Here is a 21411-nt window from a genome sequence, read left to right as displayed (position 1 = left end):
GCAACAACACCGCGTTTTGTAAGAATATCCCTTTTTTTTTATTAACGTGTCGATTTAAAACATAAGTGACTAATGCTGTCGCGGACGAGCCCACGCCACAGCAGTCCCGTGTTTAGGAAGCGTGGGGGGGGGGGGAGAAGAAAAAAAAAAAGCACGCTGCAGAAACGTGACCACGCTCAGGAACGTGCGGTGGCTCCCGACCAATCAGAAGCCGCGGAGCCAAATGCGTCATCGGGTGGGCGGAGACACGGCAGAAGGTGCGGCGCGAGGAGCGAGCGACCGTACGTTGTGCGTTTCCTGCGAGTAAATTCTGTTTTTTAGCCTCCAAAAACACCTGCTACGGCACCGGAGACGAGCGACAAAGAAGCGAGGGGAGTTTAGAAGAGCTAAGTGGATATTTGTATTCCAACCAGTCGACCTTTTTTGACTTAAACGCCGTTTTTCAGTGTATTTACATAACCATCTTTCCAGAAGCCTCGACGGCGACAACATTACACTCAAGCGTCGAGTCACTCACGGTTCGTTTCTTCTACTCTTTTAACATAAACGGTCTCTTAAGTGCAGTTCTGCGTAAACTAATTTAACTGTTCACGCATTTTGTGTTTTTTTTTGTTTGTTTTTTACCCCCACAAAAACAAGTTATACAACGAGGTGGGCTCGCGTTCTAGCCGCGCAGGTCCTAGCGCCCGCCCGCTCGTCAGTCACGTTGCGGTAGCGCGTCTGTTGGCCAAATGCTTCAGTCTCCGACACGTACCAAGTTCTTTGTCACCATGGAAAAGGTTTTATTAGAGCAAGGCTAACTCCACGCGGGTTGAGGAAAATCGAACAAAAACGCCCCGACTTGCAGTAGCCCACAGCCGTGCGTGGACGTGTCGTGTATTTTGCATACCAAAGTGTAGTTAGAGGTGGAGTGAAGAAGACAACATTTCCAAGCAGAAGACATCCGTCCAATTGAGTGATGGTCGTTAATACGATCCACTGGTTCAGAAAGGGCTTGCGGCTCCACGACAACCCATCCCTCAAGGAGTCCCTGCTGGGGGCCGACACCGTCCGCTGCGTCTACATCCTCGACCCCTGGTTTGCCGGCTCGTCCAACGTCGGGATCAACAGGTGGAGGTGAGTCCCGCCACAGGTAGTCCACACAGGACTCAGGCACTAGAACAGGATGTCTAAAGTGCGGCTCGGGGGGCCAAGTGGCCGAGTCATACCAAAGAATTGGGGGTTAAATCACCAAAAGTGATTCCCGGGCGCGGCCACTGCTGCTGCTCACTGCTCCCCTCACCCCCCAGGGGGTGATCAGGGGTAATGGGTCAGATGCAGAGAATAATTGTTGCCACACCTAGTGTGTTTGTGTGACAATCGTTGATACTTTAACTTTAACACATTCTAAAGACAAAATAAGAACATCCATCCATTTTCTACCGCTTGTCCCTTTCGGGGTCGCTCTGGGTTTTATTTGTAAAAAGCACTTTACTTTGAGTAAACAACCTCAAAGTGCTACAGTGTATTATAAAAAAAATAAAACAGCCAAATAGCTACAACTAGTATACATATCAGTGTTTCCCACACATTAATTTTTTTGTGGCGGCCCGCCATGAAAGAATTACATCCGCCACAAATAAAACAATTTAAATAAAAAAAATCCTTTTTTTTTTTGTCCTCTCCCGCTTCTCAGGCAAATCATATAGTTGATGTAGATGCCCATATCGGCTGTTCAGATTTACTTTACAAAAGAGAAGTGTAGGATACTTCTCTTGTTGCCTTATTTGTATTTGACCACTACTGTTTTCTGTTTATTTGTTACTGACTGTGGCAGGACACCTCTGCCTCTGTTTCACTTTATGTTGCTGGTAAATAATATGGTTGATGTAGTAGTAGGCTAAAGTTAAATTATTTAGTATGCACTAATTAAAGGGGCAGAGCTTTAAGAGACATTTTAGCTTTTATATTTTATAAGATATATTTTTTTTTAGGAACCACAATTAATAAATATATTTCAGTGAATAACTTATTGTTCAAATCTGTATATAAATATGTACATAAAGTGTTGTAATTATATTGTAAAATGGATGAATGGATGGACGTTTAAAACAAAACCGTTATTATTAATTAGTAAGTATACATTTTTTGAGCCTTTTTAGAGAAAATCATTTAATTGTAGTGAATTATGCAAATTACTCGATGATGTCATGTTGACCACGCCCATAGCCACGCCCCCACCGCCACAGGTATCTTGGCAGTTTATGGGAAACACTGGTACGAATGCTGAAATGTGCAAGCCAAACTTAAATGGAAGCCTTTGTAAAAAGTTAAAGTACCAATGATTGTCACACAGAGATTATCCTCTGCACTTGACCCATCTGAGGGGAGCAGTGAGCGGCAGCGGTGGCCGCGCCCAGGGATAACTTTGGTGATTTAACCCCCAATTCCAACCCTTGATGCTGAGTGCATCAAGTCCCATTGTTATGGTCGTTGGTATGACTCGGCCGGGGGTTTGAACTCACGACCTACCGATCCCAGGGCGGACACTCCAACCACTAGGCCACTGAGCAGGTGTGCTAACAGTTGGAATGTGTCAAGCACCAAGTCATATGACTATGAAGTGTACACATGTGAAATAAATAAGTCTGTTAAAATGTTATAGTACGTTATAATGTTAACATTAGCATGCTAACAGTTAGCACAGACCTGGGCAAAATACGGCCTATTAAGATTTTCAATCCGGCCCGGCCACATTCGTTGTTTTATTGTTCTTAGTTAATATTGTAAATCCTGCTTTCTTTATTTTAATGTACATTTTGGGTGTCCAATTCAGTAAAAAAAACTGTAAAATTCCATCCCGTTTTTTTTTAGGTGGTCTGTCATATAGTTTTTAGAACTCTATCGGACATTGTGACTTTTGGTATTAATGTTCCTGGAAAAAAGGGACCCAAACACACAAACTGTACAGTAGATTTTTACAGATAAATGTGTACATATAATTTATACACACAATTACCTTGGCCCCCCCAGACACATTGTTTTCTCTCAATGTGGCCCCTGAGTCAAAATATTTGCCCAGCTCTGAGTTAGCATGTTTCAAGTACCAAGTTAGATGACTTTGAGGTGTTTGGCTGTAAAATTGGGTATACAAGTTAGCATGCTAGAATGCAAACCTTTACATGCTAACATTTAGCATGTGTTGAATACCAAGTTATAAACTGGAGACGTATAAAAGTTGACATATCAACGTTAGCATGCTAACACTTAGCATGTGTCAAATACAAAGTTATGAGTCTAAGGCATTCAACTGCAAAATTGGCAAAAAAAAAGTTAGCATGCTAATTAAAGATTAAAGTACCAATGATTGTCACACACACACTAGATGTGGTGAAATTTGTCCTCTGCATTTGACCCATCCCCTTGGGGAGCAGTGGGCAGCAGCGGCGCCGCGCCCGGGAATCATTTTGGTGATTTAACCCCCAACTCCAACCCGTGTTGCTGAGTGCCAAGCAGGGAGGTTATGGGTCCCATTTTTATAGTCTTTGGTATGACTCGGCTGGGATTTGAACTCCAACCTACCGATCGTTAGTAATGCTGCCTGAAACTGAGCCAATCAGTGGCCAGGATACTGAACAGCGTGGCCTGAGTGTTTTGGTCACGTCTAGTGGCCAATTCTACTTTAGCATTAGTATTTTTAGTTCATACAGTCATATGAACTAAACGAAAGGGACAAGCGGTAGAAAATGGATTGTATTGGTTTTAGTATCTTTAATATACAAAACCCAAAATCAGTGACGTTGGCACATTGTGTAAATCGTAAATAAAAACAGAATACAATGATTTGCAAATCCTTTTCAACCTATATTCAATTGAATAGACTGCAAAGACAAGATACTGGTAAACTTTATTTTTTGCAAAGATTAGATCATTTCGAATTTGATGCCTGCATTATGTTTCAAAAAAGCTGGCACAAGTGGCAAAAAAGACTGAAAAAAGTTGAGGAATGCTCATTAAACACTTATTTGGAACATCCCACAGGTGAACAGGCTAATTGGAACAGGTGGGTGCCATGATTGGGTATAAAAGCAGCTTCCATGAAATGCTCAGTCATTCACAAACAAGGATGGGGCGAGGGTCACCACTTTGTCAACAAATGCCTGAGCAAATTGTCCCAACAGTTTAAGAACAACATTTCTCAACGAGCTATTCGTAATATCATCAAAAGGTTCAGAGAATCTGGAGAAATCACTGCAGGTAAGCGATGATATTACGGACCTTCGATCCCTTAGGCCAGGGGTAGGGAACCTGTGGCTCTTTTGATGACCGCATCTGGCTCTCAGATAAATCTTAGCTGACATTGCTTAACACGATAAGTAATGAATAATTCCGCTGGTAATCACAGTGTTAAAAATAACGTTCAAAATACAAAACATTCTCATGCATTTTAATTCATCCATCCGTTTTCTACCGAGAAGTGGCATTAATGGTAAGAAGTATTTTATTTATTATTGTATTGGTTAGCTTCAGAATAACAATGTTAATAAAAAGAATAAGAGACTTATTATACTCTAAAAATGTTGGTCTTACTTAAAAATGCACGCATTTAGTTGTATTCAGTGTTACAAAATATTATATGGCTCTCACAGAAATGTATTTTAAAATATTTGGCTTTCATGGCTCTCTCAGACAAAAAGGTTCCCGACCCCTGCCTTAGGCGGTACTGCATCAAAAAGCGACATCAGTGTGTAAAGGATATCACCACATGGGCTCAGGAACACTTCAGAAAACCACTGTCAGTAACTACAGTTGGTCGCTACATCTGTAAGTGCAAGTTAAAACTCCTACTATACAAAGCGAAAAGCCATTTATCAACAACACCCAGTAACGCTGCCGTCTTCGCTGGGCCCGAGCTCATCTAAGATGGACTGATGCCAAGTGGGAAAGTGTTCTGTGATTTATTTGTTTTGGTCATGCTTAATTTGCATACATGATTACACTCATCAACTCCCAGAAGGAGTAGGAAGAAGTCCGTTTTGGTTAACATTACCCCTTTTTAAAACTATAGCAATTATGATAATTGGTTCTTACCATGTGTTGACCATGTCACCTGCTGTTTACATAATATCATAGAACATGTGTTCACTTCCTGCAGTGTTTCCTCTGAATGAAGCACAAGCTTCAACTTCAGGGTTTCCCACACATTCATTTATTTGTGGCGGCCCGCCACGAAAGAATTACGTCCGCCACAAATAAAAAATAAAAACTTTATTTTTTTATTTTATTTTTTATTTTTATTTTGCCCTCTCCAGCTTCTCAGGCAAATCATATAGTTGATGTAGATGCCCATATCGGTTGTTCAGATTTACTTTACAAAAGAGAAGTGTAGGATACTTCTCTTGTTGCCTTATTTGTATTTGACTTTATTAAATGTATTTATATTAGAAACACAACATGTGTATATAACAAAGGGTGCAAAGTCTGCACATGGTTAAGTGTAGGGAGTAAAACTGATGGCAGTCTTTGACAAGGATGGCTTTTATTGTGCGGGCGTCCCCTGCTGTAACTGGCGAGGGTCTGCAACAGAGCATCCACGTTTTTATTATATAACTGAATGACGCAGATGCTGTTGTTGTGTGCAGGAAAACAACAACAACCACTCGAGCGTTCAGCAAAACTTGATCTCGTGAACTGTCCACGTTATTACTGAAGTGGGTCAATGTGTTTGTAGGCCCCCCCCTCCAACCCCCCCGCTCCACCCTCTGCCTCATTCCTGTCTGTGTGACCTACTTCTGCAGTGAGCCCACCCAACTATTTCCACAGAGCACAGTCGCCGTGAGCGCTAATCCTTACAGAGCCGCTTCCGTCACATACTGATGGTGTCGAGGGGCTCGTGTTTGCCCCCCAAAGTGGAGGAAATACAGGAAGTTGCACTTGAAATTGTGAGTTGCTTGACGGCGCCAACACGGGCCAGCTGACAACAGATTTGATTTGTTAGTTACTACTAGTAGACCGATTAAAGGGCTGCAGCTATTGATTATTTAGTCAGCGAGTAATCTATCCAGTAATTGGTGTAGTTGATTAATTTTTAATCAATTACATGTAGGCGCAACCCTGATACATCTTTTGTCTTTTAACAACACACAGAGGACCAATAAAAGACCAGCTGATCCTGATCTTAAATATTAGTTTAGGTGTGATAATAATTTAGAGAATATAAAAATTTGACATCAATAACTAATTCAAGGGTGCTTGAAAGGTTTGAACTAGAAATGTCCGATAATGACTTTTTTGCCGATATCCGATACTCCGATATTGTCCAACTCTTAATTACCGATACCGTGGAATTAACACATCATTATGCCTAATTTTGTTGTGATGCCCCGCTGGATGCATTAAACAATGTAACAAGGTTTTCCAAAAATAAATCAACTCAAGTTATGGGAAAAAAATGCCAACATGGCACTGCCATATTTATTATTGAAGTCACAAAGTGTTTTTTTTTTTTAACATGCCTCAAAACAGCAGCTTGGAATTTGGGACATGCTCTCCCTGAGAGACCATGAGGAGGTTGGGGGGGGGTGTATATTGTAGCGTCCCGGAAGAGTTAGTGCTGCAAGGTTTCTGGGTATTTGTTCTGTTGTGTTTATGTTGTATTACGGTGCGGATGTTCTCTCGAAATGTGTTTGTCATTCTTGTTTGGTGTGGGTTCACAGTGTGGCGCATATTTGTAGCAGTGTTAAAGTTGTTTATACGTCCACCCTCAGTGTGACCTGTATGGCTGTTGACCAAGTATGCCTTGCATTCACTTGTGTGTGTGAAAAGCCGTAGATATTATGTGACTTGGCCGGCACGCAAAGGCAGTGCCTTTAAGGTTTATTGGCGCTCTGTACTTCTCCCTACGTCCGTGTACACAGCGGCGGTTTAAAAAGTCATACATTTTACTTTTTGAAACCGATACCGATAATTTTGAAACCTATACCGATAATTTCCGATATTCCATTTTAAAGCATTTATCGGCCGATAATATCGGCAGTCCGATATTATCGGACATCCCTAGTTTGAACATTTAAAATGAGTTAGAAAGTGCTTGAATTGAAATGATATCATGAATAAGTTACAAAACCCAAAACTTTTTGATGATATTACAGACCGTAGATGGTGAAATCCCTAAATTTCTTGCAATAGCTGGTTGAGAAATGTTGTTCTTAAACTGTTGGATAATTTGCTCACGCATTTGTTCACAAAGTGGTGACCCTCGCCCCGTCCTTGTTTGTGAATGACTGAGCATTTCACGGAAGCTGTTTTTATGCCCAAAATAACAAAGTTTACAAGTTCGAACGTTAAGTGTCTTGTCTTTGCGGTCTGTTCAATTGAATATAGGTTGAAAAGGATTAGCAAATCATTGTATTCTGTTTTTATTTACCATTTACACAACGTGCCAACTTCACTGGTTTTGGGTTTTGTACAATGAATTTCTGAATTTGTGAGTACTGCATATTCACTAACTTCTGGAACACTGTGAGGAAAAGAGTTTATATTAAAAAAAATTTCAGGACATTTTCATCCAGGTCATTAGTGGGCTTCCACCTACCGATTTTGGTTGCTATGGCAACAGCTCCATTGCTAGTTCCACTTATTTTCGTGTGTGTTTGCTCTGCCCACACAAAGCTAACAAACATGTTTATTTCCTTTGCTCTGTGAAAAAATTCATTTATTTCCTCCTTAGATTCCTGCTGCAGAGTCTGGAGGATTTGGACTCCAGCCTCCGTAAACTCAACTCCCGTCTCTTCGTGATAAGAGGCCAACCCACCGACGTCTTTCCCAGGCTCTTCAAGGTGACGCCGTTATCCCGTGTAACCGTGCCAAGCAGACACCAACACGAAAATAATCTCCCCTCTTTTTCGCTACCCCAGGAGTGGAAAATATCCCGTCTGTCTTACGAATATGACTCGGAGCCCTTTGGGAAGGAGCGAGATGCCGCCATTAAGAAGCTGGCGTCAGAGGCCGGCGTGGAGGTGACGGTGCGCATCTCCCACACGCTCTATGACCTGGACAAGTGAGTGCACGACCCCCCGCCCCAACACCTCATTCCTTCGCCGACCACCACTCAGCTGTAATTTCCCCCTGCAGGATCATCGAGTTAAACGGCGGTCAGTCGCCCCTCACCTACAAGCGCTTTCAGACCCTCATCAGTCACATGGACGCCGTGGAAGTGCCCGCCGAGTCCATCACGGCCGAGATCATGGGGAAGTGCTCCACGCCGCTGTCCGACGAGCACGACGACAAATTTGGCGTGCCGTCGCTGGAGGAGCTGGGTGAGTGAAGACACGGACGATACTGAGCGGCTGATATCGAAGACGAGTGTGTGACGTGTGATGCTCCTCTTGCAGGTTTCGATACGGAAGGCTTGTCGTCGGCCGTGTGGCCTGGAGGAGAAACAGAAGCCCTCACGCGGCTGGAAAGACATTTGGAGAGGAAGGTTAGTCAATTTAACTACCTGTTGTTTTACTAATAGTCATGGTCACTTTCGCTATAATATTAAGTTTGTGTTTATTTATGCATACAACATGATACATCATGCAAACAACATGATACATCACACATGCATGCATACAACATGATACATCACACATGCATGCATGCATACAACGTGATACATCACACATGCATGCAAACAACATGATACATCACACATGCATGCATACAACATGATACATCACACATGCATGCATGCATACAACATGGTACATCACACATGCATGCATGCATACAACGTGATACATCACACATGCATGCATACAACATGATACATCACACATGCATGCATACAACATGATACATCACACATGCATGCATGCATACAACATGATACATCATGCAAACAACATGATACATCACACATGCATGCATACAACATGATACATCACACATGCATGCATGCATACAACGTGATACATCACACATGCATGCATACAACATGATACATCACACATGCATGCATACAACATGATACATCACACATGCATGCATGCATACAACATGGTACATCACACATGCATGCATACAACATGATACATCACACATGCATGCATACAACATGATACATCACACATGCATGCATACAACATGATACATCACAATTTCCAGTTTCTCTATTCAACATGTTCGAAAAGGAGTTTGATATTGAAATGACATCCACATCCTAGCTTTGTGTTTTAGCTGACAAAGCGAAGTAGTGTAATATCTAACAATACATCTGATTAATAATGACTCATTTCTCTTTTAAGAATACGCAGAGGGCCAATAAAGGATTAGCTGCTCCTGCAATTTGTTATTCTTATAGCCCGACCTTTGTGTTTACTTCAGGTATGGAAGTAAACACACAGGTCTGGTTATAAGAATAACAAATTGCATCATTTTTTGAAGACCTAATTAACCTCTTTGGATTACTAATAAGCTGATCCTAATCTAAAATAGCAGTTTTAATGTGACAATAATTTAGAGTATGTAAAAATGAGTGTCAATACCTAACTCTAGGCTGCTGGAAAGGCTTGAACATTTAAAAATGAATTAGAAAGTGCTTGAATTTTGTTAAATGGTGTTTTTTACCCTATGTCATATGTGACCCGTGCTGGCAAAATGAGTCGGAATGCGCACAGGCTAATTTTGAGCTACAAGTATATAAGTGAAAAAACTTGGTTGAAATTGAGATTTTCACAAAAATTAGTCCATAAAGCCACAATCTAGCGATCCCAATCATCGAAATAGCAAGAAAACATCTTAAATCACCTTTATTTGAAGGTTTTGTACGAGGTATGTCTTCAGAAATTAGTCTTTTGTGTTAAAATTCCTTGAGAAAATCCAGTGTTTTCAACGCTCACTCACGTCAATAAGGGGGAATCCCACTAGCCATATTTGTTATCATTGTGACGCCAAGTTTACCTACTTTCTAAAAATGAGCATGGAATTCCCGATGACGCCATTCTGAACCAATACAATTTGAGTTTTTAAACCTGTCCCGACGTAAACAAATCCGGCTTGTTGCTAAGGGTCGCTGTGAGGCGTACCCTCATTGGTTGAATCACCCCGCGCGGTGCATTGTGGTATCATGGCTGCGCCCTGATGAAAAACAACACAGTAATTCGAGCGGAATATTATGTAAAAAAAGGTGATTTTCAAACATTTAATTATTATTTTTGTGGATAAGTTAGACTGTTTTACATTCCGTAATGGATTTAGAAGGTGGAGAGGATACACAGGCGGTTGCAAGTGCGCTAAATTCACTGCAGTCGGCGAATCTTCTTAGGGCTGCTGGTCAGGAATATTACGGACAGCTGACCAGCTGACAAACTGACCAGTGAACAAAAAAACTGTGACATAACAGTGTTGAAATTTTTGTACATAACCGTTTTCAATAGAGTTGAATTATATTTTTCCTTTAGACATGGGATTTGACTTTAATTGTACCAATTTTGGTGTTGCTACAAGGACTTTTAAGGTATGGTTGCTATGGAGTTTTGTTTTGGAACATTCTGTTCTGGAACAGTAAACTTTAAGCTGGTTTTTCTCAAAACGGACCCTCAAACTTGGTCGACTTCAATCGGATGTAACTCGGTCATTTTCTGTCCGATTCCAACAAACCATATATCATTTTGAAGGTCTTTAGATGGAGAATGTGTAAATAACAATAACTCAGTTTTTAAAATGTCCTCATTGTGACTCATTTTGCCAGCACAGGTCACATATTTTAGCAGGAGTGCACAAAAAAATTGATTCACATCCGAATCGCTATTCTTATTCTTCCCAATTCTAAATCAATTAATATTTTTTCTACAAATTGAATTTTAAAAAAATCTTTGGAAAAAATAGATACATTTAAAAAAACAAACTAATGGTTTTCAGGCAATCTCCATGCAACCAGATGGAGCTTTTCTAACCTGTCATTATAATTATTCTACCAAGTAATATATTGCGAGAATCCGTTTGAATCGAGATTTGATTGTGAATTCAATCGTCACCCAGGAATCTGAATCAGATCTAATTGTTAGGTGCCCAAAGATTCACTCCCCTATATGTTGTCATGTTTTACCCTATATTTTGTCATGTATATTTTCTTATAATTGATCTCATATTTTGTCATATCCTATCCTATTTCTTCTCATATTTTACCCTTAATTTAGTCATATTTTTGCTTATATTGTTATATTTTATCTTCTGTGTTGTTATATTTAACAGTCATTTCTAGAGATAAATGCTTTAAAATGTAATATCGGAAATTATCGGTATCGCTTTTTTTATTATCGGTATCGTTTTTTTATTTTATTTATTTATTTTATTTTTTATTAAAGCAACATAAAAAACACAAGATACACTTACAATTAGTGCACCAACCCAAAAAAACTCCCTCCCCCATTTACACTCATTCACACAAAAGGGTTGTTTCTGGTTCCTACATTATACATCAATATAGATCAATACAGTCTGCAAGGGATACAGTCCGTAAGCGCACATGATTGTGTGTGCTGCTGGTCCACTAATAGTACTAACCTTTAACAGTTAATTTTACTCATTTTCATTAATTACTAGTTTCTATGTAACTGCTTTTATATTGTTTTACTCTTTTATTCAAGAAAATGTATTTAATTTATTTATCTTATTTTATTAATTTTTTAAGAAAGGACCTTATCTTCCCCATACCTGGTTGTCCAAATTAGGCATAATAATGTGTTAATTCCACGACTGTATATATCGGTATCAGTTGATATCGGTATCGGTTGATATCGATATCGGTAATTAAGAGTTGGACAATATCGGAATATCAGATATCGGCAAAAAAGCCATTATCGGACATCCCTAGTCATTTCCCAAAGATAGACCCTAAAGTGTAACTTCCTGTGAGTCCTTCCTGGTAAATTTCTGATCAACATATTGGTCAATTTGGAGGCGGGATCTTGATTCTATTGGCTTTTGAATGAATCTTCATCATTCAGATGTTGCGTTCAGGGCCACGCGGTATAGGGAGATAAACAGTTGTTTATTGTCAAGTGGGCATGTCCAAAGTCTTGATCTTGATCCTCCAGGCTTGGGTGGCCAACTTCGAGCGTCCCAGAATGAACGCCAACTCTCTCCTGGCCAGCCCGACCGGCCTCAGCCCCTATCTTCGCTTCGGTTGCCTCTCCTGCCGGCTGTTTTACTTCAAACTCACCGACCTCTACAAGAAGGTATGTCCCGGTACACAAACATGGCTTCTCCTCCTACGCCTCCTCGATTGATGCAGTTTATTAATAACTCTCTCCCAAAGGTGAAGAAGAACAGCTCGCCGCCGCTCTCGCTGTACGGCCAGCTGCTGTGGCGCGAGTTCTTCTACACGGCGGCCACCAACAACCCCTGCTTCGACAAGATGGAGAGCAACCCTATCTGCGTGCAGATCCCGTGGGACCGCAACGCCGAGGCCCTGGCCAAGTGGGCCGAGGGCCGCACGGGCTTCCCCTGGATCGACGCCGTCATGACCCAGCTGAGGCAGGAAGGCTGGATCCACCACCTGGCCCGGCACGCCGTGGCCTGCTTCCTGACGCGAGGGGACCTGTGGATCAGCTGGGAGGAGGGCATGAAGGTGGGCGAGAGGATGAGACGTGGGAATGTTCTCCTTTTTCAAAGTGGAGGTGATCTAACTTGGGCTTTTTTATTTGGAGGTGTTCGAGGAGCTGCTGCTGGACGCCGACTGGAGCGTGAACGCCGGCAGCTGGATGTGGCTCTCATGCAGCTCCTTCTTCCAGCAGTTCTTCCACTGCTACTGTCCTGTGGGCTTCGGACGCCGCACCGATCCCAACGGAGATTACATACGGTAAGTGGCACACTTCCCGTTGGTGTGCTTGCGTCTACTCGTGACCTCATTGTTGTCTCCATACCAATATTTTGGTACCGGTACCAAAATGTATTTCAATACTTTTCTAAAGAAAGCAGACCACAAAAATGGCATTATTGGTTTTATTTGAACAAAAAATCTAAGGGTACATTAAACATATGTTTTTTATTGCAATTTTGTCCTTAAATAAAATAGTGAACCTATTAGACCAGTGGTTCTCAAATGGGGGTACGCGTACCCCTGGGGGTACTTGAAGGTATGCCAAGGGGTACGTGAGATTTTTTTTAATATCCTAAAAATAGCAACAATTCAAAAATCCTTTATAAATATATTTATTGAATAATATTTCAACAAAATATGAATGTAAGTTCATAAACTGAACATCAAATCAAGTAGGCTATTCCATTCATTACAATGCAATATTCAGTGTTGACAGCTAGATTTTTTTGTGGACATGTTCCATAAATATTGATGTTAAAGATTTCTTTTTTTGTGAATAAATGTTTAGAATTAAGTTAATGAATCCAGATGGATCTCTATTACAATCCCCAAAGAAGGCACTTTAAGTTGATGATTACTTCTATGTGTAAAAATCTTTATTTACAGTATAATTGAATCTCTTGTTTATTTTTTAACACGTTTTTAGTTATTTTTATATCTTTTTTTCCAAATAGTCCAAGAAATACCACTACAAATGAGCAATATTTTGCACTGTTATACAATTTAATAAATCAGAAACTGATGACATAGTGCTGTATTTTACTTCTTTATCTCTTTTTTTTCAACCAAAAATGCTTTGCTCTGATTAGGGGGTACTTGAATTAAAAACATTTTCACAGGGGGTACATCACTGAAAAAAGGTTGAGAACCACTGTACTAGACAACTTGTCTTTCAGTAGTAAGTAAACAAACAAAGACTCCTAGTTAGTCTGCTGACGTATGCAGTAACATATTGTGTCATTTATACACCTATTATTTTGTCAACATGAGGGAAAAACTACCAAGTAGTTACAGGATCATACATTGGTTCTATTTAGAGATGTCCGATAATAAATGCTTTAAAATGTAATATCGGAAATTATCGGTATCGGTTTCAAAAAGTAAAATGTATGACTTTTTAAAACGCCGCTGTGTACACGGACGAGAAATACAGAGCGCCAATAAACCTTAAAGGCACTGCCTTTGCGTGCCGGCCCAATCACATAATATCTACGGCTTTTCACACACAAGTGAATGCAAGGCATACTTGGTCAACAGCCATGCAGGTCACACTGAGGGTGGACGTATAAACAACTTTAACACTGTTACAAATATGCGCCACACTGTGAACCCACACCAAACATGAATGACAAACACATTTCGGGAGAACATCCGCACCGTAATAAATGATAAATAAATGATAAATGGGTTATACTTGTATAGCGCTTTTCCACCTTCAAGGTACTCAAAGCGCTTTGACAGTATTTCCACATTTACCCATTCACACACACATTCACACACTGATGGCGGGAGCTGCCATGCAAGGCGCTAACCAGCAGCCATCAGAGGCAAAGGGTGAAGTGTCTTGCCCAAGGACACAACGGACGTGACTAGGAAGGTAGAAGGTGGGAATTGAACCCCAGTAACCAGCAACACTCCGATTGCTGGCACAGCCACTCTACCAACTTCGCCACGCCGTCCCTAACACAACATAAACACAACAGAACAAATACCCAGAACCCCTTGCAGCACTAACTCTTCCGGGACGCTACAATATACACCCCCCGCTGTAAAAGCCAGTAATGTATGAATTTGATGTCATTATTAATTATGTAAATTGTTTTAAGTAAACTATTGATTTTACAGTTAAAAAATTTACATAAATGGTTTTTTACTGTACAATATAGATTGTTTGTTTTTTTTTAACAACATTTTACGGTAAATGGAAAAAACAGTACAACTGTATTTTGGGGGGGTTTACGGAAAAAGCTGGCAGCTTAGTTGCTAGAATTTTTGTGTTAAATTAACATTTGTTTTTACAAAATTATATTGTCAATGGAAAAACAGTACAATTTATTTTCTTATTCTGGCAACTTATCTGCCAGTTTTTCCACAGTAAAAACAAATGTACGGTCTTACCATTTACTATAATACACCGTTATAAACAAGATTTTACCGTAAAAATATGGCAGCTCAGTCAACAGAATTTTATCGCCAAAAAGGTTAGATTTTTTTAAAATATGCTGTAAAGAACACCGTAAAATGTATTGTCGTTTTTAATAATTTGATGGGTAGTTTGCTGTGAAGTTAAGTATTTTTATTTAGACAAAAACAAGTTTGGAAAGTATGATAATATACTGTAATATTTGTTGCAATATTGGATACTATTAAAGTTTAAAAGGCATGCAATTTCAAGCAGTACATATATTTTTTCAGTCAAAATGAAAATAATCCATTACATTTAGTGAGAAAATATGAAGTACTTTATTGACACATATAATTTCCAGGTGTTTGCGGGCCAGATAAAATGATGGCGGCCTTGAGTTTGACACCTGTGTCTTAAAGCACCTCTTCCTGAGGGTGTTTCAGTGTTATAACTTCACCTTCATCGTCAGTTTTTAAGCCAAAATGCGCCCATTCTCCCTTTTCTGTCTACACACTGTGTCTGCTTGTAAGTACTCCGTGTGTGTGCGCGCTGCCGAACATGCTCCTCTGCTTGTAAAACCAGCAATGTCACGACATGATGTCATGCCCGGGAACCGGTACTTTTCAAACAGAGTATAGTATCGTTTTTGATTCATTAGTAGCGCGATACCGTACCAGTAGCGGTATACCCTTCAACCCTACCTCACACTGTACTTAACAACCCGTGTCTTTCCCTCAGCCGCTACCTGCCCGTCCTGAGGGGATTCCCGGCCAAGTACATCTACAACCCCTGGAACGCTCCGGAAGGCGTGCAGAAGGCGGCCAAGTGCATCATCGGCGTGCATTACCCCAAGCCCATGGTGAACCACGCCGAGTCCAGCCGCCTGAACATCGAACGCATGAAGCAGATCTACCAGCAGCTCTCCTGCTACAGAGGCCTCGGTGAGGACCAGGAACCTCCACATGAACCAAGAAGGACTTGTCTCTAACTCTGCTTCTTTAGGTCTGCTAGCGTCTGTTCCTTCCACCGCCAGTGGGAACGGCAACAACCCGCCGTCTTCAGATGCCATGGGATATTCTGTCGAGGCTCCGTCGAGTAAGTCAACTTTAACCCCTCCTTGCTCCTTTGGGACTTTTTTTGCTTTTATTGACCTTCATGTTGCTGTGCATTTTCAGGCTATCAGATGCCGGCTCAGTCCCAAGGAGATTGGCAAAGCGGCGCCATGATGTACCTGCAGGGGGACTCCCAGAGCACACATCAGCATGGTGGGCGGGGCTTCCAAGGATCCACACTTTGTATGCTGAGAACTTCCAATCCCAATAAAAACTGTTTATATTGCAGGTTTTGCCAGCGCTGGCAGAATGTGTTACACTCCAGGCAGCCGACAGAGTCCCGCACTTCAAAAAGGTAAAGATGGCTGCTCCATATACCAGTGTTTTTCAACCATTGTGCTGCGGCACACACCTGTGTGCCGTGGGAGATTATGTAATTTCACCTATTCGGGTTAAAAATATTTTATGCAAACCAGTAATTATCATCTGCAAATAAAGTGCCGTTGTTGAGTGTCTGTGCTGTCTAGAGCTCGGCAGAGTAACCGTGTACTACTCTTCCATATCAGTAGGTGGCAGCAGGTAGCTAATTGCTTTGTAGATGTATCTACAGTATTTTTCGGACTATAAGTCGCTTCGGAGTATAAGTCGCACCGGCCAAAAATGCATAATAAAGAAGGAAAAAAACATATATAAGTCGCACTGGAGTATAAATCTCATTTTTTGGGGAAATTTATTTGATAAAAGCCAACCCCAAGAATAGACATTTGAAAGGCAATTTAAAATAAATAAAGAATAGTGAACAACAGGCTGAATAAGTGTACGTTATATGAGGCATAAATAACCAACTGAGAACGTGCCTGGTATGTTAACGTAACATATTATGGTAAGAGTCATTGAAATAACTATAACATATAGAACATGCTATACGTTTACCAAACAATCTGTCACTCCTAATCGCTAAATCCCATGAAATCTTATACGTCTAGTCTCTTACCTGAATGAGCTAAATAATATTATTTGATATTTTACGGTAATGTGTTAATAATTTCACACATAAGTCGCTCCTGAGTATAAGTCGCACCAAACTATGAAAAAAACTGCGACTTATAGTCCGAAAAATACAGTAATGCTTAAACCAAAAATAAACAAAAGGCGAGTGCTCCTAAAAAAGGCATTGAAGCTTAAGGATGGCTATGCAAAACGAAACTAAAACTGAACTGGCTACAGAGTAAACAAAAACAGAATGCTGGACGACAGCAAAAACTTACAGCGTGAGGAGCGTAGACGGCGTCCACAGAGTGCATCCGTACGTGACATGACAATCAACAATTTCCACACAAAGGATAGTGTCCGCGCAACTTCAACAGTCTTGATTGCTAAAACAAAGCAGGTGCGGGGAACAGCGCTCAAAGGAAGACATGAAACCGCTACAGGAAAATACCAACAAAACAGGAAAAGCCACCAAAATAGGAGCGCCAGACACCGCACACAGGAAAACTCCAATAAACTCCAAATAAGTCAGGGCGTGATGTGACAGGTGGTGACAGTACACCTACTTTGAGACAAGAGCTATAGTGATGCAAGCTTGGTTATGCTTTGAATTCATATCCAACAATTGCAACAATGACTTTATACTGTCAATATCAACTACCTAGTTTAAATTTGTTATGTTTTCTGCTGGTGGTCTACCTCCGCATTTTTTCAATTAACAAAAAATGTGCCTTGGCTCCAAAAATGTTGAAAAACACTGCCATATACTACTGTAGTAAATATCACAACTGATGCACTACCCCTTATGTCCACCAGTTAGTGCTGGTACTGCGTGGAACTAAGTCATTGTGTAGATTGAATTGTAGTGGAAATGAGAACGTATCTTTACTTAAATGACATCTAAATGATGGCTACATGATATCCAATTGATAGCTACATGATAGCTCAGTGACATTTAAATTATATCTAAACGATCACAAAGTAATATGCAAACAACCAGTAAGTGATACCTTAAAGTTTACCTAGTGATGGTAATAACTAAATTATTGTTTAATGGTTGATACAAGATAGTTAAATTGCATCCAAATAATAGCTTAATTACATCTAGATGATCACTAAATGATAACTACATAATATCTATCCGATAGCTGCACCATCTAAATGATCGCTAAGTCATAGCTAAATGATTGTTAAGTCATAGCTGAATGATTGTTAAGTCATAGCTGAATGATCGCTAAGTCATAGCTGAATGATTGCTAAGTCATAGGTGAATGATCGCTAAGTCATAGCTGAATGATCGCTAAGTCATAGCTGAATGATCGCTAAGTCATAGCTGAATGATCGCTAAGTCATAGCTGAATGATCGCTAAGTCATAGCTGAATGATCGCGAAGTCATAGCTGAATGATCGCGAAGTCATAGCTGAATGATCGCGAAGTCATAGCTGAATGATCGCGAAGTCATAGCTGAATGATCGCTAAGTCATAGCTGAATGATCGTTAAGTCATAGCTGAATGATCGTTAAGTCATAGCTGAATTATCGTTAAGTCATAGCTGAATGATCGTTAAGTCATAGCTGAATGATCGTTAAGTCATAGCTGAACGATCGCTAAGTCATAGCTGAACGATCGCTAAGTCATAGCCGAACGATCGTTAAGTCATAGCCGAACGATCGTTAAGTCATAGCCGAACGATCGTTAAGTCATAGCCGAACGATCGTTAAGTCATAGCCGAACGATCGTTAAGTCATAGCCGAACGATCGTTAAGTCATAGCCGAACGATCGTTAAGTCATAGCCGAACGATCGTTAAGTCATAGCCGAACGATCGTTAAGTCATAGCCGAACGATCGTTAAGTCATAGCCGAACGATCGCTAAGTCATAGCCGAATGATCGCTAATTCATAGCTGAATGATCGATAAGTCATAGCGGAATGATCGCTAAGTCATAGCTAAAGGATCGCTAAGTAATCATGAAGTCTTAGCGAAGTGATAGCGATACGATAGCTACATAATAGCGCAAATTACATCGAAATGATTGTTAAATGTTAACTAACTGTGGCTAAGTCATAGCTAAATGATCACTAAGTCATAGCTAAATGATCACTAAGTCATAGCTAAATGATCACTAAGTCATAGCTAAAGGATCACTAAGTTATAGCTAAATGATCGCTAAGATATAGCAAAGTTAAATGCTAGCTACATGTTTGCTAAAAACGCTGCTTGGTCATCACTGTCCAGGTCAGTGGATCAGATCTGTGACACGTTCATAGATATTTTGGACTTTATCCTTCAAGACAGACCAAACATGCAAACTATGTCGATGTTTTCACTTTCTCAACACTCTGTTTACTTTCGCTTTCCTTTCCTAATTAGCCTTCCATGTCTTAACAGGGCCTGAGCTCCAAACGAGCAGCAAACGCCACTGCGAAGACCCCGGAAAAAGCAAAAGCTCCAAAATCCAGAGACACTAACCTGCAGAAGAGTTGGTCACTCCTACTTTTACTTCTGCTTAGTGGAGGGAAGGACTTCAGCCCACTTCCTGTTCCTCCTGCTCCTGGTAGGAACCTTCATGTGGTGACACCACATCGCCATCCAGTGATCCACTTGTGTTTTCTCACACGGCCCTGCGCCTGTGTTGGATATAAAGAACTTTCTCACATACAACCTGTACATATCTGACTATTGTATGTGCGTCTTGTGTAGCCATACATCCATGATATATATTTTTGATATGACAAAACGTGTGATCGCTGTTTCTTCTTGGACATTTTTCATACAAAAAATGAATAAAAAGATGACAAAAATGTAAAAAATATCATAAAGCAGCTTCATGTAGAATTCATTTCCGTCTGTTTTGAGCCTGTAAGAATTCTTGATTTCAGTGCAAATAGACTTAGTGGAAACATCCATCAGTGTAGCAGTAATACTGCCTCCATCTCATGTGCTTGTTGGATTAAAACCACGTCAACACACTAATGCTGTCATGACTTTTTATCCTGAAAGGTGTCAAGTTGTCCATCCATCCATCCATTTTCTTCTGCTTATCCGAGGTCGGGTCGTGGGGGCAGCAGCCTAAGCAGAGAAGCCCAGACTTCCCTCTCCACAGCCACTTCGTCCAGCTCTTCCCGGGGGATCCCGAGGCGTTCCCAGGCCAGCCGGGAGAGATAGTCTTCCCAACGTGTCCTGGGTCTTCCCCTTGGCCTCCTGCCGGTCGGTCGTGCCTTAAACACCTCCCTAGGGAGGCTTTCGGGTGGCATCCTGACCAGATGCCCGAACCACCTCATCTGGCTCCTCTCCATGTGGAGGAGCAGCGGCTTTACTTTGAGCTCCTCCCGGATGACAGAGCTTCTCACCCTATTTCTAAGGGAGAGCCCCGCCACCCGGCGGAGGAAACTCATTTCGGCCGCTTGTACCCGTGATCTTGTCCTTTCGATCATAACCCAAAGCTCATGACCATAGGTGAGGATGGGAACGTAGATCGACCGGTAAATCGAGAGCTTTGCCTTCCGGCTCAGCTCCTTCTTCACCACAACGGATCGATACAGCGTCCGCATTACTGAAGACGCCGCACCGATCCGCCTGTCGACCTCACGATCCACTCCTCCCCCACTCGTGAACAAGACTCCGAGGTACTTGAACTCCTCCACTTGGGGCAAGATCTCTTCCCCAACCTGGAGATGGTACTCCACCCTTTCTCGGGCGAGAAGAGAACCATGGACTCTGACTTGGAGGTGCTGATTCTCATCCCAGTCGCTTCACACTCGGCTGCGAACCGATCCAGTGAGAGCAGAAGATCCTGGCCAGATGAAGCCATCAGGACCACATCATCTGCAAAAAGCAGAGACCTAATCCTGCAGCCACCAAACCAGATCCCCTCAACGCCTTGACTGCGCCTAGAAATTCTGTCCATAAAAGTTATGAACAGAATGGGTGACGAAGGGCAGCCTCGGCGGAGTCCAACCCTCACTGGAAACGGGTCCGACTTACTGCCGGCAATGCGGACCAAGCTCTGACACTGATCATACAGGGAGCGGACCGCCACAATCAAGACAGTCCGATACCCCATACTCTCTGAGCACTCCCCACAGGACTTCCCGAGGGACACGGTAGAATACCTTCTCCAAGTCCACAAAACACATGTAGACTGGTTGGGCAAACTCCCATGCACCCTTAAGGACCCTGCTGAGAGTATAGAGCTGTTCTACTGTTCCACGACCAGGACGAAAACCACACTGTTCCTCTTGGATCCGAGGTCCGACTATCCGGCGTAGCCTCCTCTCCAGTACACCTGAATAGACCTTACCAGGAAGGCTGAGGAGTTGGGTCAAGTTGTACTTCACACAATTGTGCAACAGGGAGTTACAGAGAAACGCCTGACTTTTACAGAAGAAACATTC

At 41.5% G+C, this 21411-nt stretch overlaps 1 protein-coding gene across 1 annotated transcript; it reads left to right on the top strand.

The window, feature by feature from the left end:
• The first annotated feature begins 232 nt into the window (after window positions 1–232).
• cry1a (cryptochrome circadian regulator 1a) lies at window positions 233–19994 on the top strand. Its single transcript, XM_062066400.1, has 13 exons — window positions 233–1116; window positions 7709–7817; window positions 7896–8038; window positions 8113–8297; window positions 8373–8461; window positions 12063–12203; window positions 12284–12595; window positions 12675–12826; window positions 15711–15913; window positions 15975–16067; window positions 16148–16237; window positions 16314–16379; window positions 19406–19994. The coding sequence occupies exons 1-13, from the start codon at window positions 959–961 to the stop codon at window positions 19483–19485; spliced, it is 1821 nt and encodes a 606-aa protein (XP_061922384.1). The 5' UTR covers window positions 233–958; the 3' UTR covers window positions 19486–19994.
• The last annotated feature ends 1417 nt before the right edge of the window (window positions 19995–21411 follow it).

Source organism: Entelurus aequoreus, linkage group LG12, assembly GCF_033978785.1.
Source record: "Entelurus aequoreus isolate RoL-2023_Sb linkage group LG12, RoL_Eaeq_v1.1, whole genome shotgun sequence".
NCBI classification, from domain to species: Eukaryota; Metazoa; Chordata; class Actinopteri; order Syngnathiformes; family Syngnathidae; genus Entelurus; species Entelurus aequoreus.
Note: the sequence above shows the minus strand (reverse complement) of the source record. Positions and strands in the feature narration are given on the sequence as shown.